This window comes from Pseudorasbora parva, chromosome 10 (genome assembly GCF_024679245.1).
Source record: "Pseudorasbora parva isolate DD20220531a chromosome 10, ASM2467924v1, whole genome shotgun sequence".
Classification (NCBI taxonomy): Eukaryota; Metazoa; Chordata; class Actinopteri; order Cypriniformes; family Gobionidae; genus Pseudorasbora; species Pseudorasbora parva.
The window spans coordinates 16,131,719-16,155,543 of NC_090181.1; the positions used below are offsets into that span (position 1 = coordinate 16,131,719).

A 23,825-nucleotide genomic window follows, 5' to 3' on the forward strand; every position below is an offset into this window, starting at 1 on the left:
TCCTAAATGTTCAGTGATATCTTCCAAATATTTTTTTTTTTCATTTCATTTTAGCACTTTTTTTTCTCTATGGCAACTAAATTGCGTTATGCTACCACGTGTGGAAAGTTTTAAGACATGTGTTACAACTAGCCCCACGTTAAATTGTGCCAGTTTTAAAGGATTGCGCCGACAATTACTCAGTAGTAGCCTAACTTTTGTTATAGTCATTTTTAATTGGCTGTTGAACTCAAGTTTTCAAAGACTAAACGTAAAGTAATCAATTTTCTTGACCACTTCTGAGCGAACACAAAGGTTTTTTGTACGAACCCTCCCAAATGTCATTCTCCATACAGCAGCTCTTCGAGCGTGAGTTGATAAGATTCTGGTCACGTGTGTGACGCTCATAGTTCGTCCACTCACTCACAGTGACAGCAGCCCTCATCTCACTTGATCTCAGGATTCTGGGGGAGCACGGGGAATTAAAATGTCGATCACAGTCGAAGAGATTAAGGAAAAAGTACACTCTTCAGGGGATGACCTTGTTTTCTTCGTTAATGGAAAAAAGGTAATTGGTTGATTTAATAATTAGAGTGTTTAATGTGTTTCATTTGCCTACGTGTTTCACTTTTTGTTTCGTCTTTTGCTTTTGATTTTTCACGTGGATTAATGTTATTAACAGTACCAGTAATTCATTCTGTGCAGATCACTGAGAAGAATGCAGAGCCTGAGATAACACTCTTGGCATATTTACGGAGAAACTGTATCCTTCTGATCTGTTCTGCTGAACTGTATCTGCGTGTTGAATATGAATGCTTTTTATCTTCTAAAAAAGTTATATTATTAGACCATAACCAGAGCATTAACGAGACACTGATATTACTGTCTTCTTGAGTTATGTTGTTGGTTAAACGTGATTGTTTGCTATCTGTTAGGGACTGTGTCCCATTAGACTATTCTTGAGGCTTACAGCACTTTCATTTTTGTTGTTATGTCTTTGCTCATGAAACGATCTGACGTGTAATTAAGACACATGCCTGTCCCATATGATTATCTAAAATACTTTATTATAAGTTATAGGCTACAGTAAGTCTGGGATAAATGTAGTAAAGTAGTATACATTAAAGGTTGTGGAGAATGTCCATACATTTTGATAAAAACTCAGAATACCAACAAAAAACAAAAAACATTTTAATTAATATTACAGAATATGAATCAATTAGATCTGACACCAACAAAAGTACTTTTTAAGAGTCAAATCAGATATATAATATTGTATAAAACATAACAATTTTAGCATACGTTTTTCAGTATTTATCACTGGTTAATTTTTTTTGCTTCATCAATCATTTACATTTACATTACTGATGTCAAAGAAGTTAAGTCACCTTCATTTATATTGCACATTTTACAATACAGATTTTCAAAGTAGCTTTACAGCAATAATATGACATTAATGGTATTAATTGAAAAGTTTTTGCTGTACAGCAGCTCTACAAAAAAGTCATTTTCCAGCTAGTTTTTGCTTGATTCGGGTCTGTTGTACAAAAAATCATTAGTTACTAGAAAATAGAACACCTTTAATGCGACTGGCTGCTCATTTGCATGGCAGCAGTGTTTGGTGCATGAGAATGCAAACTTTGAAATAGGTTTCTTCATGTAAACTAAAAAAAAGTGAATCTGTGATAATAGTGACGGCATGCACGTACAAGTCATTAATATTGTACATTACTGTCATTTGTAGTCATTTTTGTATTTCTCATTTATGGCAAGACTGTTGCTTTTTCAGTGAGACTGTTTTCCTTAGTGTTGATGCTTGCAGTGGGTCTCACAGGGACCAAACTGGGATGTGCTGAAGGAGGTTGTGGAGCCTGCACTGTAATGGTGTCCAAATGTCATCCACATCAAAACAAGATTATGTATCTTTTCTTTTAACTCACATCTTGCATTAAAGTCTGTAACAAATTCATGAGCTGTTAATAATTGAAATATAACTGGAAAAGGATTCTGAAACTTATGCCAGAGTTTTGTCCTTAATGGCACTCTTTAAGTCACTATGCGGTTAATGCTTGTTTGGCTCCTCTATGCTCTTTGCATCACTGTGCGGTAACAACCGTGGAGGGCATCGGCAGTGTGGCAAGCAAAATCCATCCTGTACAGGTCACAATTTTATCTTATTTTCTCAGATTTTATAACATCAAAGGCAATTTACCACTTTTCCTTCCTCCATTCATTACAGTTTTAACATGCATCCCTTTATATATTTCTGTCCTGCTTGTTTGTGGTGTATTAACAATAATCTTTTCATCCAGGAGCGAATAGCAAAGGCTCATGGGTCACAGTGCGGGTTCTGCACACCAGGAATTGTGATGTCTATGTACGCTCTTTTAAGAAACAAACCTCAACCCACCATGCATGACATTCAGGAGGCCTTTCAAGGTATAGGAATAGTCATAACTTTGCATTTTGTTGACCTTTATCCCTTAAGGCAATTGAATAATCACAGTTAATCGCATCCACAATAAAAGTTCATGTTGTGTATAATTATAATATATATATATATATAAATATATATATATATATATATATATATATATATATATATATATATATATATATATATATATATATATATATATATATAATTATACACAACATTAACTTTTATTGTGAATCCGATTAACTTAGTGATAGTTCGCCCAAAAATGAAAATGCTATGTTTATCTGCTTACCCCCAAGGAATCCAAGATGTAGGTGTGTTTGTTTCTTCAGTAGAACACAAATGAAGATTTCTATGTGTATCAGCCATCCCCGCGCCATCACTGCCTGCAAGTGAGGTCAAATTATACGATATGGCGTAGAGATATGCGCAAGAGATCACTTCCGCTGCTTGTATCCCATTGAGATATGCCGTATCTTGACCTCACTTGCCCGAAGTGATGGCGCGGTCGCGGCTTTTATACATAGTGTTGTATTTGAGGTCAAAAATTATATAAATACTGTTCGGTTTCTCACAAAAACTGATCGTTTCGTGTCTTAAGTCTCAATGTGGGTAAGCAGATAAACATCAAATTTTCATTTTTGGGTGAACTAACCCTTTAAATATATGGAGGAGTGTGTATGTATATATATACATAATAATTATACACAGTATACACACACACACACACACATGTATTATGTAAACATAAACTTTTATTTCGGATGTAATTAATCACGATTAATCGATCCACCAGTACTCATTTGTTCCTAAATAAATCTTTTTGTTTTTAAAATTGGTTGCACACAGGCAATTTATGTCGCTGTACGGGGTACAGACCTATTCTGGAAGGCTACAGGACATTCGCAAAGGTAAAATAATATATAAAATATTTTGTGAGTGTAAGTGGGAGAACGAACTAGCGATTTTTAGTCTGCATGTATATAACCTCTACATCCAGCTACAAACTGCTTAATTGACTCAACAGACTTTGACAGACTGAACCATTATATCCTATTCCAAATATAAGATGAATATTTCCAGGTTGTCTGAGCTGATATAAGGAGTATTGCCATAGGCAATATCTTTTGTTTAATATCTGCCTTCTTTAATTTCAGGATGGGGGGTGTTGTGGTGGGAAAGGACAAACGAATGGCTGCTGTATGACTAATGGAGACACACAGGAGCATGTCAAAGTGAGTAGAACAGACATCCAGACACCATGCGCTATTTTCTCTGACTACAAGCACGTTTTTGTCCTTAAGTCTTGCCATTTATATAAACCTGTAGCATACTTGGATATGAAATCAATGACATGGCAGACATTGCATTCTCATAGAAAACCAGTCACATGTTTAAACTGACAAACCTACAACCATGAAACAAACAGACACTTCAACATCACTGTTTCACAACCACAGTACTGCCTATGAGGCATGATAGAGAGCTGAGTCATGCCAGTTGCCCATTTGTACTTAAATATAATTTTGATATCTTTTTCTCTATTTTTAGGACAGTTTAACGCTTCAAGCTCAGAAATTGTATGACCAATCAGAGTTTATGCCGCTGGACCCGACACAAGAGATTATTTTCCCACCTGAGCTCATGGTGCATATAAAATAAATTTGATTGACCATCATAAAATGGCTGATTACTGCATTAAATGAATGCATCGACATTTTAAGTAATATTTGTGCTCTACAGAGTCTGAGTAAACAGCCCCAGAGAGAGCTGAGGTTTATTGGGGAACGAGTGCTTTGGATTCAACCCAGCTCCCTCAAAGAACTCCTGGAGCTGAAGGCGACCTATCCAAATGCTAAACTAGTGGTTGGGAACACAGAAGTTGGTGAGGCCCACATACATTACGAATGTTAATAACATGAAAATTGATACAGTTATTTCTGGTCCTTGGATATGATTATCTTATAGTATGAATGTAATTTGTCATGTAGTTGTTATGTGACCTACAGTGTCAGTTGCGTCTCATCACTGCCATTCACAAATCCTCTCCCTTGGCCTCATGGGATATTAAACCGTCCATCAGATGCACACTTTAAATTCTTGACAAAAGTAAATGGTCATATGTGTACTTTTTGTACTTTCTGTTTTGTGAATACTGGGAATTCAGACATACCATTTTTTTGCCTGTTGTATATAGGGAAGTATGCCTATTCAGATGCAGCCATGCTGTCAGTCTGCGCATTAATGACAGGGACTTTTCAGTCATTCTTTCTGCATGCTACATCGTTATGCCAGCAGGTTATGACAAGTGACCGTCTTTAATAGGGAGTCATTTAATCATTCATTCAACAATTTTATACAAATTATTGATTCATTCAGAAATAAAACTTAATAAGTGACTTAATCATTCACTCATACGATTCGCTTGAAATACGGATTCAGTCAGGAAGTAAACACCACTGTGTTACTCTGAGAAACAAAATGGTAGGAATTACTTTAGTTGACGGCAACCACACACAATTTTTCTTTGTGCAGTGCTCAAAGAATGCAATGCAAAACGTAATGGTTTTCACGTTTTTAATTGTTTTGTCTCTCTCTTCTAGGCATTGAGATGAAGTTCAAAAACCTTCTTTACCCTGTGATTCTGGCACCAGCTTACATCCCAGAGCTGAACATCATCCAACACACTCAGGATGGTAAGAGTCATATACCTAATTGGAAGGGGATGCTGTCAATGTATCTTGTTTGATATTTGAAGCAAATGTTATTTGTCAATACAATATATTAAGACATTCGAGTCAGAACTGTATGTTCTGAAACATATGTCTTCAACATAGCCTTTTAGCGGTATTTCACTGCTAAGGTTAATTTATAGTTGACAGATAAATTTGACTGTAACAAGCATTTGGTTCACAGGCATCCAGGTTGGCGCATCAGTGACATTGACAGTGTTGGGGGATGTGTTACATGCAGCGGTGAAAAAGCTGCCACCTCAAAAGACGGAGATCTTCAAGGCTGTTCTGGAACAGTTGCGCTGGTTTGCAGGACAGCAGATCCGAAATGTTGCGGTATGTCATGTTCCTGAAGACAAAAAATGTACCCTGCATTGGTTATTCTTTATTTTGATGGTCTGCTTTAGACATTTTGTTGACTATAAGTAACATTAAACCTTAATGTCAACTAACTCTAATTAGACTATAAGTTGAGTATCAGTAGATTGTTAGAGGTGACATGTACTTGCAAAGTTACCTATGTTCAGTAGAATTGCTGTTGGGGGACCATCGAAATGGTAAAAAAAAAAAAAAAAAAAGTCTACTGATAGACTACTAATACTGTAATGAGAGTAATGATGTTTTCACTATTACTTTTGTTAAATTTGTTTTAATGTTGCCTTTTCTTCTTGGTTTGCTTTTACAAGGCAACATTTCAAAGCGTAACAAAATGTGTTTATGTAAATCACATGCGAGTACAACTGTGTTCTTATTGGTCAGTTTCCTCTACGTCATCCATCAAGAGGATGGACAAGTTTGCTCCATGAGCTTATTGGCGTTATTTGCAACTGTAGAGACACGCAAACACTATACGAATGTAGCTGTTAAATTATATGCTACATTCATATTAATACTGCAGCAAATTCAAAAATTTCTCCCTTTAGATCTCCCAGCACTGTCTAGAGGTTACCAAATTTCAAGACACTAGCAAACACTGCTGTCCTGATTAAGCCTTGACATTCTCACAAAGAGAAGCACAATCACACAACATCTTAAGATGAAGAGGAAGAGGAATATATATAACTTCACCCTTATAGGCTTCCAGAACACTGTAAGACAGTTACTATCTAAATTAATACAATTAAAAAATTTGGGCAGAAATATCCATTTTGTATATTTTTCATAAATCATTATTGGTCACCTTATGTCTGTCTGTGGGTTTTGCAAATATTTAACCAATGAAACTTGATTGAAACTTGACTGAACCTTGTATCTCCTCAATATGTATATATATATATGTGTTTTATGTACATTAATGTACTTGAAAATGTATTTCATTATTCAACTTAATGAAATGCCTAACTTGAAAGATAAAAACATAAGTGATTATGAATGAATAAAAAACACACGGTTGCTTATGTTTAAATCATCCAATATAAATTTATGAATGATTCCTTTCAGTTACTTAAATATCATATTAATGCTTTCAGGCTGTTGGTGGCAATATTATGACAGCGAGTCCCATTTCAGACCTCAACCCTGTGTTTATGGCAGCTGGCTGCAAGCTCACGGTGATGTCCAAAGGTAAAGAATACTGTTTTTTTCTTATTTTTTTCTGTTCAAGGATCAAAGGTTGTAACTGTTCATGATCTGATACAGAATGCAGTGAACAGAGAAAACAAGAACGTGCAGAGAATATGCTATTCCACTCATTTTACATGCAGTCAGACTAAGCAGTCAATAGCAATTCTATAGCAAATTAGAGGTAGTGTCAAAAACTGTACAGTTTCCCAGAGTTTGGCAGCTGATTGAATGATTGTGGTACATAGGGCAGGGTTTAAGGATACTGAAAGCTAAACAGGACAGTTTAATGTGTCAGCCTAGTAACGTACTGTAGGGTGTTGACCCTCTATGTTTTATTGACATGTTTCTTTAATTCTATAAAAAATCTTTGTCTGATTTTTAAAGGGGAGAAACGTGTTCTTGAAATGGATGACAAGTTCTTCCCTGGTTATAGAAAGACCGTTTTGAAACCAGAGGAGATTCTGTTGTCCATTGAGATTCCATACACAAGAAAGGTCAGCAGATTCTTTTCAAAATACATTTTGTAATTGAAAGTATGCCCATATGATGTTTTATTATCTGTGGAATACAAAAGAGATGTTAAAGGGTTAGTTCACCCAAAAATGAAAATTCCATAAATTACTTTGTCGTCCAACACCCGTAAGACCTCCGTTCATCTTCGGAAAACAAATGAAGATATTTTTGTTGAAATCCGATGGCTCAGACAGACCTTCATTGACACCAAAGTCATTTCCTCTCTCAAGACCCATAAAAGGCACTAAAGACGTCATTACAAAGCCCATCTCACTACAGCGGCTCTACAATCATTTTATGAAGCGACGAGAATAGTTTTTGTGTGCAAAAAACTAAATAACGACTTATATAGTGATGGGCTGATTTCAAAACAAAGTTTTGAATGTTATGAATCAGCGTATTGATTCGGATTGCGTGTCAAACTGCCAAAGTGTTGAAATCACGTGACATTAGACGATCTGAATCATGAATCAATACGCTGATTCATAACATTTTGAAACTTTGTTTTGAAATCGGCCCATCACTATATAGGTTGTTATTTAATTGTTGTTTTTTTGCACAAAAACTATTCACGGCACTTTATAAAGTGATTGTAGAGCCACTGTAGTGAGATGAGCTTTGTAACGACATCTTTAGTGCCTTTTATGGGTCTTGAGCGAGGAAATGACATTGGTGTCAATGAAGGCCTTTCTGAGCTATCGGATTTCAACAAAAATTTCATTTGTGTTCCGAAGATGAACGGAGGTCTTACGGTTGTCGAATGACATGAGGGTGAGGAATTAATGACAGAATTTTTGGGTGAACTAACCCTTTAAAGAATCATGGATACCCTTTTACATATAATGAAAATAAATGGATATTTGGAGTGGACTTTCAAGCTCCAAAATCGGTCCATATGACTTAATGCTTTGTGTGAGGAAAGCTATTTATTTTAGAATCTTTCCATGTTCTTTCTTCAACTCTTCTCCTTTTGTGCTCTGCTGTAAAAAAGAAAAGAAAGTTATACTGGTTTGGGAAACATATTGATTATGAATCAGTCACTCAATTCGTTTTTTAGGGCCAGTACTTCTCAGCGTTCAAACAGTCTCCTCGTAAAGAGGATGACATTGCCATTGTTACATGCGGGATGAATGTATTATTCAAGCAACAATCCAATATAGTGGAGAATATCAGGATAAGCTATGGAGGAATGGCCGCTGTCACTGTCCTTGCCACATTCACATGCAACAGGTTGCTCAACAGGTAACCCGGATGATGCCCGGATCATTTTTAAATTTGTTTCTGACAACAGCCTCATTTCTGAATAATGAGAAGAATGACTGCCTCATCATGTTATTTGATTGCAGGCAATGGAACGAGGAGCTTCTAGAGGACGCCTGTACCTCATTGGCTGAGGAGATGAGTCTGTCTCCCTCAGCTCCTGGTGGGATGGTGACATACAGGCGCACATTGACTATCAGTCTCTTCTACAAGTTCTTCCTCACCGTCCAGCACAAACTGGCTCTGAACCTGAGGATGGAGGTTTGGTTTATACGCACACTTACACAATCAAATGTTTGAAAAATTCTACTCAGGTCCAACAAATGGGCCTTTTTATGCCTTTATTGGATTGGACGGTGTAGAGATCAGAGAGAAAGATTAAAGGAATAGTTCACCAAAAAATGAAAATGTGATGTTTATCTGCTTACCCCCAGGGCATCCAACATGTAGGTGTGTGTTTGTTTTTGTGTTCTACTGAAGAAACAAACACACCTACATCTTGGATGCCCTGGGGGTAAGCAGATAAATATAATATTTTCATTTTTGGGTGAACTATCCCTTTAAAGGGTGGAGAGAAGGGAATTAGATCGGCAAAGGACCTCAAGCCCGGAATCGAACTCGGGTTGCGGAGGCACAGTTACAATATGTCGGAGTGCTGCCCACGAGGCCATCGGCTCTGATGTAATTGAAATAAATTACTAAATAAATAAATCAATAATTTAAATACAAATTAGTGATGACAATCGATTTTTTTTAAATTATTAATCTCACATTTGTATGTTTTAATCGCAATTAACATTAAACAAAGAATATAATTATAATTAACATTTTTATTTCATATTGAAATGTGAAAAAAAAATAAAGTTGTAGTATATTTTTAATATTTGCTAAAGGGCATCTCTTTACTAAGTGTGAATGAAGGCCAGTATCACCAATACCAATACAGCTACTGATGTAAATGGATTTTTCTCAATTTCAACATTATGATATGAATGAGAGCCTTTTAACATTTAATAGGCTTTAACAAATATAATAGCTTTTAATTTAATCAGATTTTTGCCTGCACTGCCACAATATATGGATTAATCCTTATTAAAGCTACAAAAGTGATTCAAGAGTTATTTTTATCTTTTGTTGTTTGATTAGCATTAATGATAGACAGCAGCATTTAAAGACATGGATCTGACACGCATATGACGTTCTCACAACTCTTTACGGTCGTGTAAGACTTTTGAACTCGTTTAAGACTATGCTTGTGAGGATACTCGGCAATAACTTTCTGTTCTGCGCGTTTCGGGTGAGTGAACAGAGAGCCCTTGCACTAAACACGTCACCAGACAATTAAAGAGATGTCTCTGCAAGAGGGATAAGTTATTTTGATTGAGATTAGGACTTGAAAATTAGGATGTGCACTGATAAATCATTTGTAATACATTCTGTAATAATCCATAAACAGGAATTGTCAATGTTGAATTCATAGTGACTTTAATTGTGAGCTGTGTCTCTACAGGGTGTCACTATGGAAGACATCTGTGCCAAGTATGCTACTGCTACTGAGCTCTTCCAGTTGGACTCGCCATCCAGTGTACAGCTCTACCAGGTACATATAAATAAGCATTTGACAGCTTTATTGGTGTATTGTTTTGGCAGATTGCTTAACCTTATTTCTTTATTTGCAGGAAGTTCCCCCCGGTCATAATAGTGATGATGTAGTAGGGCACCCGATCATGCACCTCTCTGCTCTTAAGCAGGCCACAGGAAAAGCGGTCTACTGTGATGACATGCCCTGCTATGAAAATGAGCTCCATTTGGCTTTGGTCACGAGCACTAAAGCTCATGCTCTCATAAAGTTAGTTGAAAAGGACACACGTCAATGTTTTGGAATGATATAGCATTGGGTTAAAGCCAACTATATGGCTTATCACATGCACAGTGAGGATGTTAAAGTGAGCTTACGTTGTTTTTATGACTCGCATGTCATAAAAAGGTTCAGTTCTGAACTAGATTGTTGTGATCTGAGACAATGATTATCCACGATTAAATGTTAACTATGCGTGTACATGTTTTTCTTTGTAGATCCATTGACACATCTGGTGCAATAGCAGTTCCTGGAGTGGTTGCATTTATCTCTGCCAAAGACATCCCAGGAAGTAACATGACAGGACCTATTGTCTATGACGAGACGGTTTTTGCAGATGATAAGGTGGATTTGTCTACATTTCAGTTCTAATGAGAGACGTATTAAATCGATTATGACAGCATTTGCCTATTATATAGAAGTCTGTTGCGAGTTATGTTATGGCTTTTACAGTTCTCTTGCGAAACAGAGTATCATTTGGAAGTTGTAGCAAATGAAGACATGCATATGAGACAGATGTACAGTAGACAGATCCCCGTGCAAAATGTTCCTAACGTGCATCCCACTTGACTGCAGAGTAGGCTATTGTTTGATCAAGCTTTAAGTTTAACAGCATAATCATTTATTGTTGTAGTTATACTTTGACATGTGCTTTAATGGTTAAGCATCTTGGATGTGGTAAAGTTAAAAATAATCCTAATTTCTCCCAATAAAATGTTAGACATTTGTAGCAAAGTCCTTTATTGGTGTTTCTCGCCACTGTTAGATATGAAGTTACATTGTGAGATTAAGGCCTGGTTTCACAGATAGGGTTTAGATTAAACCAGGATTAGGATTTAGTTCAATTAGGACATTTAAGTAGCTTTTATAAATGTGCCTTTGAGCAAAACATTACTAGTGTGCATCTTGAATCGAAACAATGGCACGGACATATTTTAGGACATGTCAGTGCAGGTTGCATTCAGTTAACCCTCTGTGTTGCGCAATATGATTTCAATGAGGAAAAAATTATTTGTGGTGTTTTTCCTGCTTAAAATGGGACACTTTAACAATAGCAATAAAAAATGTCATAATTTTTTTATTTATTTATTTATTTTTTAAAGTTTGTTGCCCCAAGGCAACATTGTACCATAATGGACAAATTTAAACATTTTACGTTTTCATGTAGAAAAAATAAATATATTTATTTAAAAATATATATTTCTTTAACCAGACACCTGAACAAACACATTTATCCAGTTTATAATGTATTACAAATTTCATATTTAATAAAAAGTAATATTTCAAATTCAGCTGTTGCTCTCAAGCAACACTGTGCCATCGTGGAACACAAGTATTACCAAACCATTACATCAAGCCATCACATCAAGTTATTACATCAAATTATCACATAAAGTTATCATATCAAATTATCATAACCATCTTCATCCTCATCTCCATCTTCAATCTCACCCCCACTCTCTCCCTGCCGGATTGTCACTATGACCTCATCTTCCTCATCACATGACACCTCATCTTCACCCTCATCAGTTGTGTTTTATACCTTTTTTGAGTGCTATAGAAAATGTGCAGATCATAATATATGCAGTTATAGTATGTGTGTTGCTATTTTTATACATGCATTACAATATTGGGATAGTTCACTTTGAAATTAAATTTTGATATGTTTTAGCTTACCTCATGGGCATCTGAGATGTAGGAGTATCTGTTTCCCCAGTAGTTTCAATTTTGATCATTTTAGGTCAAACCGTTCTTGTCTGTGCCTCACATAATGCAGGTCTATGGTCACCACCTCAAAGAGCATACACAAAGAAGTCCAAATTAAACAATCCCCCATCATAACTACACATTGATGGCCTAAGACACGAAACGAGCGGTTTGTGTGAGAAAACGAACAGTATTTATATCGTTTTTACCTCTTGTACACCACAGGAAACACGCACGCGCGCCCTCAGATCAGTCGGACGTAGTGGTGTACAAGAGGAAAACCAAAATAAATACTGTTCGTTTTCTCACACAAACCGCTCGTTTCGTGTCTTAGGCCATCAATGTGTAGTTACGATGGGGGATTGTTTAATTTGGACTTCTCTGTGTATGCTCTGTGAGGTGGTGACCATAGACCTGCATTATGTGAGGCACAGACAAGAACGGTTTGACCTAAAATGATCAAAATTGAAACTACTGGGGAAACAAATACTCCTACATCTCGGATGCCCATGAGGTAAGCTAAAACATTTCAAAATTTAATTTCAAAGTGAACTATCCCTTTAAGCCTTATCTGTGAAATCAGGGTAGGGTTGCACCAGTCGTTCATAAGTTATTTCTTGAATTTGAACGTAAAGTCCACACTAGAGTCTTAGTAACTACTAGCTAGTTTGTAACTAACACTGTACTTTTTTCGGTTGCACCATTTGATCTAAAGGCAGAACGTTGCTAGTAAGTCGTAAGCTCTCCGTTAAGTAATGCTTCGTCACAAAATAAGACGTTTACCCTCAATGATCCAATAGCAGCCTTCAAATACGTGAGCTGAAGTTGTGTCGAAATGCTCTGAATTTCAGTTTATCCTTCATTATTATAACTTATTTTGCTTCACGTAACCAACAGTAGAAATAAGTTTCCATTGAATACGATACTTAATTATGAATAACTTAAGTGCTTTTATATATAAATAACATTTAGAAGAATTAAGTGGAGGCTTCTGTAAATATTTAGTTGATACGTAGATTTACGCTTCAACTAAGTTTAATAGTGCCACGCAAAAATATTTATTAGTGCATAAGTTGTAACTTAGTGCCCATTTACGTCAAAACTAGGCTAAGTTGTAACTTACACATAGCTTGTGCAACCGGCCCCAGGGGAATAAGTCTTATTTATGAGAAATAAAGTCACAACTATGAAAAAATATTTTGCAATTGTTATATGTTTCACAATTCTTGTAAGGCAGAAAATGGGCTTACATACTGATCCACATTGATCTTTCATGCTATAGGTCACATGTGTTGGACACATAGTGGGGGCCATTGTGGCAGACACACAGGCTCATGCTCAGAGAGCGGCCAAAGCTGTGAAGATCAGCTATGAGGAACTGCAACCTGTGATTGTCACTATTCAGGTTTGTATGCATGCGCGCGCACACACAATGGACATAAAGTGGTGGTTTAAAGTTTCATATAGAACATTTTTTTTTTTTTAATTAAACATTGAAATGTTACCATGGTCTTCATAGGACTGCCAGTATGACATTCACTTTTGGGTTTCAACTCAAAACCACTGATCTACAATAATATTGCAAAGCGTTTGGTTATTTGCTCTGACCTCTCACCATTGCTTAGTGCTTTTCCTGCTGTCATCATTACATAACAGGATTTTTCAAGGTTTTCAGAGAAACAGCTTGTACAAGTTCAAAAATACACAACATAAAGATAAGCTTCTCTGCTCTGCTAACATGTTTGCGTTCACTCTTTCAAACAGGATGCTATTACCAACAAGTCCTTCTATCAGCCGGTGAGAACTATAGAGAGAGGAGATGTTGCAAAAGGATTTAAAGACTCTGATCACATCCTGCATGGTATAACCATGTTTTTATTTAAAATGATAATAGTTATGTTTCATTCCACCAATTGTATGTGCATTTTTGAATATCGCATAAAAACACGCTGGATGGAAACGCCAAAGTGCACAAAAATTATGAAGCATGTGTGCATAAACTATGAAACACACACTTACCGATTAAATCCTTCTATGCGAAAAACTCACCTTTGCCTCAACAGTGGATGTGATTGGATAACTGGACTAACCAGAAGACCAATCACATTACACAGCATCTCGAATGTTGCTTTTTAGTTCATCTGAAATGCCTGAGTCAAAGTCTGTCGTCATCATAATTTGGTTTAATTCCCTCCCAGAAGCGTCTCGCATGATTGCGTTCCCGAACAGCATCATCTAAATGCAAAATAACATGGCAGGATTTATTGGGTTTTGTCTGTACACTTTTTCTTTATGATGTAGTAAAAAAGAGTCAAAGGCTTCCCCGATCGCAGCAACTTCTGTTTTTCATTTGAAATATTTTGGGCCAATTCCCCAGGAAGAAGAAAGGTGGAAATGTTGCTTTATTTGTAAATGTTTTATCAGATATTCTAATTTTGCGCATGAGTTAAATTTACAACTTTGATACACTGCATCAAGCCTCTTTCTGAATAAAAAAAGTATCTAATAAAAGATTCATATTATTTAAAAGCAAAAGTTTTTTCATCAAACAGGAAGTCTGTACCTGAATTTAAATTCTGCGGTAGATCTGTAGTTTTCTCCCCCACCATTCCTTGAATGATTCTGTTCAGTTTTGTTTCTCTTTAATTTGATGAGCTGATTCAGATTATGTGATTCTGCAGGTGAGATGCACATTGGAGGACAGGAACAGTTTTATTTGGAGACTAATTGCACGTTGGCTGTCCCTCGTGGAGAGGATGGAGAAATGGAGCTGTTTGTTTCCACACAGTCGGCCTCTAAGACTCAAGTAAACATATAAAATTCACTCTCTTTGTGATTGGAGCAAGATAATGTATACAATCCACATTATCAATCTAAACAGAGTTTATATGATGGCATAAGACATAAAAAAATAATGTCTTAGTTATATTTGGTTTTACTTTATTATTTTATTTAAATGAATAAAACAATTACATTTAATTCATGTAAATTGTATTTAACAATAAGTAATATACAAATATTTAATAATAAATTATGTTAATATTATTAACATTAAAGTTGTAATAATAAAACAGACAGACAATCAGACAGATAGACAGACAGACAGACAGACAGACAGATAGACGATGGATGGATGGACGGACGAACAGACAGATAGATAGACAGACAGACAGACAGATAGACAGACAGACAGACAGACAGACAGACAGACAGACAGACAGACAGATAGATAGATAGATAGATAGATAGATAGATAGATAGATAGATAGATAGATAGATAGACAGACAGACAGACAGACAGACAGACAGACGATGGATGGATGGATGGATGGATGGATGGTTAATTGATTAGTGACAAAAATGTGGATTGGACTGTCCTTATGCAAATGATTTGCTCTCTCGGCTCAGGCCCTTGTGGCGAAAGCTCTAGGAGTGCCTGCCAACCGGGTCGTGTGTCGAGTGAAGAGGATGGGAGGAGGATTTGGAGGGAAAGAGAGTCGGAGCACCATTCTCTCCACAGTGGTTGCTGTTGCCGCGCATACGTATGAACATTTATAATAAATGAATGTAATTCATAAAGAGGCTTTATGTAACATTGTGGAAGTTGAATTTTTTTTTGTGTCTTTTTCTTTCAGGGTCAAGCGACCAGTTCGGTGCATGTTAGATCGTGATGAGGACATGCTGGTCACGGGTGGTCGGCATCCATTTTTTGGTCGTTACAAGGTGAGAAATGATTCAAATTAGCCAGATATTTCTGGTAGATATCCTTGTTAGACTTCTCTCTCACACTATCACTGTAATCTCATGTCTAGGTTGGTTACATGAACAATGGAAGAGTGATGGCACTTGATGTGACACTCTACAGCAATGCAGGCAATTCACTGGACCTGTCATTGTCAGTGAGTAGGCATCCTGAAGTTTTGAACATCTGTTGCCCCCTGTTGGTTAGTGATACACATTACAAGATATTCTTCCTTACCCTCCAAACCTAAAAATGTGCATCCTTCTTCTCAATGCACAGATCCTGGAGAGGGCACTGTTCCACATGGATAACTCCTACAACATTTCTAACATCCGTGGCACAGGCTACATGTGTAAAACCAACCTGCCGTCTAACTCTGCGTTCAGAGGCTTCGGTGGGCCGCAGGGGATGATGATCGCAGAGAGCTGGATGAGTGATGTGGCTTTGAGCTGTGGTCTGCCGGCAGAAGAGGTCCGTACTGCATTTCTCTCTCTCTCTCATAGTTCATACAGATCACATGTAACAGGATGCTTTAATAATTTCAGGTGAGGAGATTGAACATGTACAAGGAGGGAGATCTCACGCACTTTAATCAACGACTGGAGCAGTTTACCATTGATCGCTGCTGGGAGGAGTGCATGCAGCTCTCAGACTTCAACAAGCGCAAGGCTGCAGTGGAACAATACAACAGGTCTGAAAAAGTCTTATATATTAGATATTAAATTCATCAACACAACTGGAAGTTTGTGCAGAAAACAAGAAATGTTTCCGTGATATTTTGAGGTAAGTGTCATGGACATTACATTACTGGTTTTGGTGCCAAAAAAACGACATTATAAGATTAAAAAAATACAAAAATGTAAATAAATAATAAAAAATATAATTTACAAATAAAATTAATTATGATGTAAAATTGTGTAATAATAAAATAAATAATTTGTATAAACTAAAAATAAATGATATATTTTTATTAACTAAAAAATTAAAAATAAATTAAATATTACATTATTTTAATTTTATTTGATCATATTCGATACACTTCAGTTTTAAATGAGCAGCATCAGCGTTATTAACAAAAGCTAAAATACATTTTAAAATATTAAGATCATCAATAAGTTCATGTTTTGTTACTTGAAATAAAACTAAAATAAAACAAACCTAAAAATCTTAAAAGAAAAATAGGAATGTTGAGTTGGCTAACAGAATTTTGGCTAACAGAATTTAATTTTTTAGTTAATAAAAATATATCATTTATTTTTAGTTTATACAAATTATTTATTTTATTATTACACAAAGTAAGTTTAAGCTGAAGTACTAAATCTGAGATAAAAAAATACAGATAAAACATTTTATTAAAATAGAGCAATAGATTTTTTAGCATATATAAATATATATGATAGTGATGTTGTCTCTCTCTCTCTCTCTCTCTCTCTCTCTCTCTCTCTCTTTCTCTTTCTCTCTCTCTCTCTCTCTCTCTCTCTCTCTCTATATATATATATATATATATATATATATACAAAAATTATATATTTGAAATATGTACAAAAATTAAACTTAAAATAAAAGTTTATTCAAAGTGTTTGTAAATACTATAACTGTAATACTAAAATGACAGAGCAGCATAAGATGCAATTTCATGAAGGGGTTTTATTTAAATGTTACTGTAAGTATATTTTCAGTTCAGGTACTGCCACGCGTGTTGGGTAAGAACTGCTGTAATCCTTTCTTTACAGGCAGCACCGTTGGACCAAGAGAGGGCTGTCCATCATTCCCACCAAGTTTGGCATCAGCTTCACTGCTGTCTTCCTCAACCAGGTCAGCCCTCTTCCTGTCATGCTCTAAATAATTATTAGAAAGAGATTATTGGGTATATATGTATGTGACGTACATTTTTGATTCAGGCAGGTGCATTAGTACTTGTGTATTCAGATGGTTCGGTTCTACTAACTCATGGTGGAACAGAGATGGGGCAAGGCTTGCACACTAAAATGGTCCAGGTAATGGAAAAAACACACACATACACACTATACTACCGGTATATTAAAATGTTAATCACAACTGTTTATATTTGCAGGTTGCCAGTAAGACTCTTGGAATCCCAAGCACAAATATTCACATCACAGAGACCAGCACTAACACAGTTCCCAACACCAGCCCTACGGCCGCCTCCGCCTCCTCAGATCTTAACGGCATGGCCGTCTATGTAAGCCTCATGCAGCAGAAATTCATATTTATGATGCTTTTTATGTACACTGGATTTCAAAATTTTGGGGGCAGTAATTTGCTCAACAATCCATAGCTCAACTGTTTCAACATTGATAACTAGAAGTTTCTCGAGCAGCAAGTCATCATATTATAATGATTTCAGAAGGATCATGTGACACTGAAGACTGGAGTAATGATGCTGAAAATAAAGCTTTGCCATCACAGGAATAAACTACATTTAAAAGTATATTAAAATAGAAAGCAATTATTTTCAATTGTGAAAATGTTTCATAGTATTACTGTATTTTTTATTTGAATAAATGTAACCTTGGTGCGCACAAGAATCATAAAAAAAAAATGACTGACCCCAACAGTAGTGTCTGTCAGGCATCAAATGAATGCCCAACATTATTTCACATCAACATTTTTTATAATCAGTAATAATTCCACACAAACCTGTCCCATAGAATGCTTGCCAGACTTTACTACAGAGACTTCAGCCTTACAAAGACAGAAACCCCAAAGGCTGCTGGGAGGATTGGGTCAGTATAGTATTTGAATGTAATTAATTATCAAATGTACAATATGTATTATATATTAGTGCTGTCAAATCTTTATATATATATATATATATATATATATATATATATATATATATATATATATATATATATATATATATATATACACACACACACACTCATTCATGTATATATTTGAGAAATACTTGCATGTATATACTCTATATCTACTTTATACTACTATTTTTTATATATATATTATATATATATATTTAAATATATATATGTATAAATTTTATTAAATATATACATAGTGTGTGTTTTAATAATTGATTTTTACAGCAATATATATATATATATATATATATATATATATATATATATATATATATGACATTATGTTTATTGCAGGTGAAAGAAGCCTATTTTGACAGAGTAAATCTGTCTGCCAATGGATTTTACAAGTATGTTCATTTCTTAATATTTTCTTCAGCTAATAAACTAATCATAAAATTCTAATAAATTCCAATGAATTTAATCATTTTCACATTTCACAGTGCTAATCATGTTGGTTCTCATGTAAATAAGAATTATAATTAATCTGATTATATTTTCTAGGACTCCAGATCTTGGTTATGACTTTGACACAAATTCAGGAAGGGCATTTAACTACTTTAGTTACGGCGTGGCCGTCTCAGAGGTGGAGATAGACTGTCTAACTGGCAGTCACAAGGTAATGCCAACGTTAATTGTGTATTTGTTATGTGTAAATCCCACATGACATCTGGGGTCCGTTCTCCGTACCTCGCTTAATACATCTGAGATGATTTGACAGGTCCCAGATTTTTTAATCGGGATAACAGATCTCTGGCTAATTTGGTTCTTCAAACGAATTTGCGGAGTCGATTAAAACATCTGGATTAAGTTATCTAAGATTACTGCACATTCTTGTGTTCACTGAAGAGGGCAGATGCATCCATACTGGAAACCATGATGAGCAATGCAGCGATTGGCTAGAAGCAAAACAGCAATGTAATGACAACATATATAAAAAAAACCTGTTAAAAAACCTTGACAAATAAAAAAAACACAAATTTCTGGATCTTTATAAAGAAACAGCTAAACGACCAAACCAACATAAAAGTTATAATAGATAAATTTTATATATATATAGCTTCATGTCTCACAAGGAGTTTGGACGTGCTCCCTCTTCCCCTATCTCTCCATCTCATCTTGTTCCGTAAATACGATTGTCCTAACTGCAGGCATATTGTTTTCAAGGTCTATTCACGTCATTACCGCCAGGTGGAGGATTCTTATTGGCTCAGAGAAATTGAACAGTCATGGTAAATTACCACACTGTTAATAAATTAGATGCACATGTCCAAAGATCATTGTTGATGCTTTCACCCTGGTATTAGGCATGTAGTGACCTTCCAGATCTGGAGCAGGCGCCAGCTTGGCCAGAACAACAAGTCCACCCATCTCTTAGGATGCCTACTGCAGACTGGTTTCCCACTGAAGCTAAGCAGGGCTGAGCCTGGTCAGTACCTGGATGGGAGACCAACTGGGAAAACAGGTAGCTGCTGGTAGAGGTGTTAGTGAGGCCAGCAGGGGGTGCTCACCCTGTGGTCTGTGTGGGTCCTGATGCCCCAGTATAGTGATGGGGACACTATACTCTCAATGCGCACTGTCTTTCGGATGAGATGTTAAACCGAGGTCTCGACTCTCTGTGGTCGTTAAAAATCTCAGGATGTCCTTGGATAAAGAGTGGGGGTGTAACCCCGGCATCCTGGCCAAATTTGCCCATTGGCCTCTGTCCATCATGGCCATCCCCATATAATGATTGGCTTAATCACTCGGTCTCCTCTCCACCAATCAGCTGGTGTGTGGTGAGCGTTCTGGAGCAATATGGTGGTTATCCAGGTGGATGCTGCACATTGGTGGTGATTGAGGAGATTCCCCCTTCTATGTAAAGCGCTTTGGGTGCCTAGAAAAGCACTATATAAATGTAATGAATTATTATTATTATTATTATTAAATATTAATTAAGATTTTGATTATGAATTTAATTAGGGATATATATATATAGCAATTAATCTCATTTTTAAGTCAATTCGAAGCAGATTTGTTACATGACAGTATTAAAGTTTCTTAAGGGTCAATATTAAGTTCTCTGAACGGCTTAGAATAGCTGTACAACGTGTGTAAACCACCAATAAATTATAATAAGTAATTAATCCATCACAAATAAATCTCTCAATCAAGTTGCTATATACACCTTTTACACAACATTATAATATTATTTTAAAATACATTTTTATATTATTATTTAAAATTATTATTGCCCCTGGTGCAGTAATAAAGACATGTAATAAAGTAGCAGTGGCACGTTTAAGTTTACAGACCTGTTGCTATGACTACAAGTCCAGGATGAGCGTCGAAGAACCAAAAAAGCAGAGATCAAGCCAAATCATCAATAATCAAATCTAGCTAAGTGAGTTAGTGACATATGAAGAACTGACCCCTCGTCTACATAACAGATTATACATATTTGAGATGCAAGCTAAAAAGTGAACTCTCTCTCTCCCGTCAGAATCTGCATACGTCCATAGTCATGGATGTGGGCAAGAGTTTAAATCCAGCAGTGGACATTGGACAGGTATTTTAACCGAAATGAATAAAGCAGATCACTCCATTGTCCATTCAGCATGAGTATTATCTGATTTATGGCTACGTGTGCAGGTGGAGGGCGGATTCATGCAAGGTTTAGGTCTGTTCACGCTAGAGGAACTACGCTACTCCCCTGATGGTTACCTATATACTCGCGGACCCGGCATGTATAAGATTCCCGCTTTTGGTGATATCCCCATTGAATTAAAGGTCTCGCTGCTCAGAGACGCTCCCAACGAGAGGGCCATCTTCTCCTCAAAGGTTGGTCCAATCACAACAACCGGCTCCACAGTAAGATCATAGTTCGTGTCCGTTAACTTTTGTGTGCTTGTTCTCAGGCTGTGGGTGAGCCTCCTCTCTTTCTGGCGGCCTCTGTGTTTTATGCCATTAAAGATGCCATCACCGCTGCCAGGGCTGAGTCCAGCCTGACTGGACCCTTCAGACTGGACAGCCCCGCCACGTCTGAACGGATACGAAACGCCTGTGAGGACAAGTTTACTAAACTGGTATGTAGTGACTTTTTAATACTCACAGAGTTGCAAAACATTGCATTGAAATCTGAACCAGGGTCATTTCAAATCAAGTCAGACACTACTGTTCAAAAGTTTGGGCTCAATATGATTTTTTTTTTAAAGAAATTAATAAGTGGATGCATAAAGGATGCATTAAATTGATCAAAAGTGACAGTACAGACATTTACCATTTTACATAAGATTTTTATCGCAAATAAATACTGTTCTTTTCATCTTCTATTCATCAAAGAACAATGAAAAAACTGTATCACGGTTTCTATAAAAATATCAAACACAACAACTTTTCTAAGTTGACAATGAGAAGCAAATCAGCATTAGAATGATTTCTGAAGGATCATGTAACACTAAAGACTAGAATAATGCTGAATATTCAAGCATTTCCATCACAGGAATAAATCACATTTGAAAATATATTCAACACATTTTTTTTTTAATTGTAATAATATTTTATGAGCATAAGAGGCTTATTTCAAAACTGATGTTCACAGAGTGCTGTTAACCATTAAATGTGTGTGTTTGTTTTAGTGTCCTCCTGCAGATCCTGGCACCTTTACTCCATGGGCAGTGCATGTGTAAGACACAGCAACATGAAATCAAAATGGACCTAATGGAATTTCTTACTGAATTTGACTGATGCAAGTCCTACAGTGTTTGCAAATGGAAATTCATGTTGACTTTAAAAGCTCTCAGCATTCAAAACGCACAATACTAAACGCAGATATTAAATGATGAATGATAATTGCTGGTGAAACAGAATGTAGCGGAATTCTCAGAGTCAGAGATGCAATCAATTGAAGAAAATTTTACTTAAGAATAGTTTGCAGTTTCATCAGCTTAACACTCGTAGGGCGCTCTGCATACACACTTAAGGGGTTAGTTCACCCAAAAATGAAAAGGATGTCATTAATTCCTCACCCTCATGTTGTTCCAAACCATTGTTCATCTTCAGAACACAAATGAAGATATTTTTGATTAATGTTATGGTTATGCAATTTAATGAACACTTTCGAGGCCCAGAAAGGTAGTAAAATCATAGTTAAAATAGTCCATGTGACTCCAGAGATTCAACCTTAATTTTATGAAGTGATGAGAATTATTTTTGTGCGCAAAAAAACGAACAAAAACAACTTTATTGAACAATTTCTTCCCCTCTGTGTCAGTCTCCTACGCTGTGCTCACGTGAACAGCATTGGCCAATGGTAAGCCGGCGTGCTGGCGTAGCTCTGACGTAACTCAGAAGCGCTGAACTGTCAACAGCGTAGGAGACTGACACAGACGTGAAGAAATTGTTTAATTAAGTCGTTATTTTTGTTTGTTTTTCTGCGCACAAAAAGTATTCTCGTCGCTTCATAAAATTAAGAGTGAACCATTGTAGTCAAATGGACTATTTTAACTCTATGTATTTTAACTCTATATTCTATGTCTTTCCTACCTTTCTGTCAATCTAAAAATTTTGAAACTACCAAAAGTTGGTAGCATTTAAAAAGGTGTCCAACTAAAACATTTCAGAAAAAGGCCCCAAATCCCCGAACAATGTATACATGACATTTTTATGCTAAGGTTTTGAGAACATTAATAAATATTGGATAACTTTAAACAAATATTCTATTAATGTTACAGGAGGAACTAAAAGAACCTTGCCAAAATGTTAGCTGAACTTCTGAGAATGTTCCCTTTTAGGTAAATACCAATATAAAATAGAATTTGAATGTACTTATGACAATTTTATTAAATTATGGTTATTACAATATAAATAGCATTTATGATTCTGGTTAGTTTAATTATTAATTTAATTAAAATAGTCATAATCGGATGACTACTATGCATTTTCATATGTAGGCTCAATGCTGTATCTTGTTCCAAATTATGATTAGTTCCTCAAATAATTCAGAGTTATTTTTGATGAATGATTTTATATATTTGAAAAATGTATATAATTTTCAAACACTTCACAATATTAAATAAAGGTCTGTTCTGACATACAGTTCTTATTAAGGCTGATACTTTATTGAGGTTTTTATCATGGAGTGAAAAGCTCTGTCCTTTGAGAGTGACCATGCATTCAATGGAGAGATTCTGGACATTCTTGTTCGATATGA

At 35.9% G+C, this 23,825-nt stretch overlaps 1 protein-coding gene across 1 annotated transcript; it reads left to right on the forward strand.

Moving 5' to 3' along the window:
- Positions 1–388: 388 nt before the first annotated feature.
- Positions 389–23,710, forward strand: xdh (xanthine dehydrogenase). The gene is made up of 36 exons (XM_067455312.1): positions 389–547; positions 685–742; positions 1,802–1,898; positions 2,031–2,139; positions 2,292–2,418; positions 3,269–3,330; positions 3,577–3,654; positions 3,971–4,066; positions 4,163–4,304; positions 5,023–5,115; positions 5,336–5,487; positions 6,621–6,714; positions 7,099–7,208; positions 8,285–8,469; positions 8,574–8,748; positions 9,998–10,087; positions 10,167–10,336; positions 10,564–10,690; positions 13,335–13,457; positions 13,817–13,913; positions 14,734–14,858; positions 15,461–15,594; positions 15,688–15,775; positions 15,865–15,951; positions 16,074–16,265; positions 16,340–16,485; positions 17,528–17,609; positions 17,696–17,791; positions 17,869–17,997; positions 18,467–18,541; positions 18,932–18,984; positions 19,139–19,253; positions 21,117–21,182; positions 21,266–21,454; positions 21,532–21,699; positions 22,252–23,710. The coding sequence occupies exons 1-36, from the start codon at positions 467–469 to the stop codon at positions 22,300–22,302; spliced, it is 4,062 nt and encodes a 1,353-aa protein (XP_067311413.1). The 5' UTR covers positions 389–466; the 3' UTR covers positions 22,303–23,710.
- Positions 23,711–23,825: the final 115 nt, after the last annotated feature.

Coding starts and splice junctions, on each gene's coding strand:
- xdh (XM_067455312.1), top strand. CDS start 467: ATGTCGATCACAGTCGAAGAGATTAAGGAAAAAGTACACTCTTCAGGG. Junction 743..1,801: donor GGCATATTTACGGAGAAACT/GTATCCTTCTGA, acceptor TGATGCTTGCAG/TGGGTCTCACAGGGACCAAA. Junction 8,470..8,573: donor TGCAACAGGTTGCTCAACAG/GTAACCCGGATG, acceptor ATTTGATTGCAG/GCAATGGAACGAGGAGCTTC.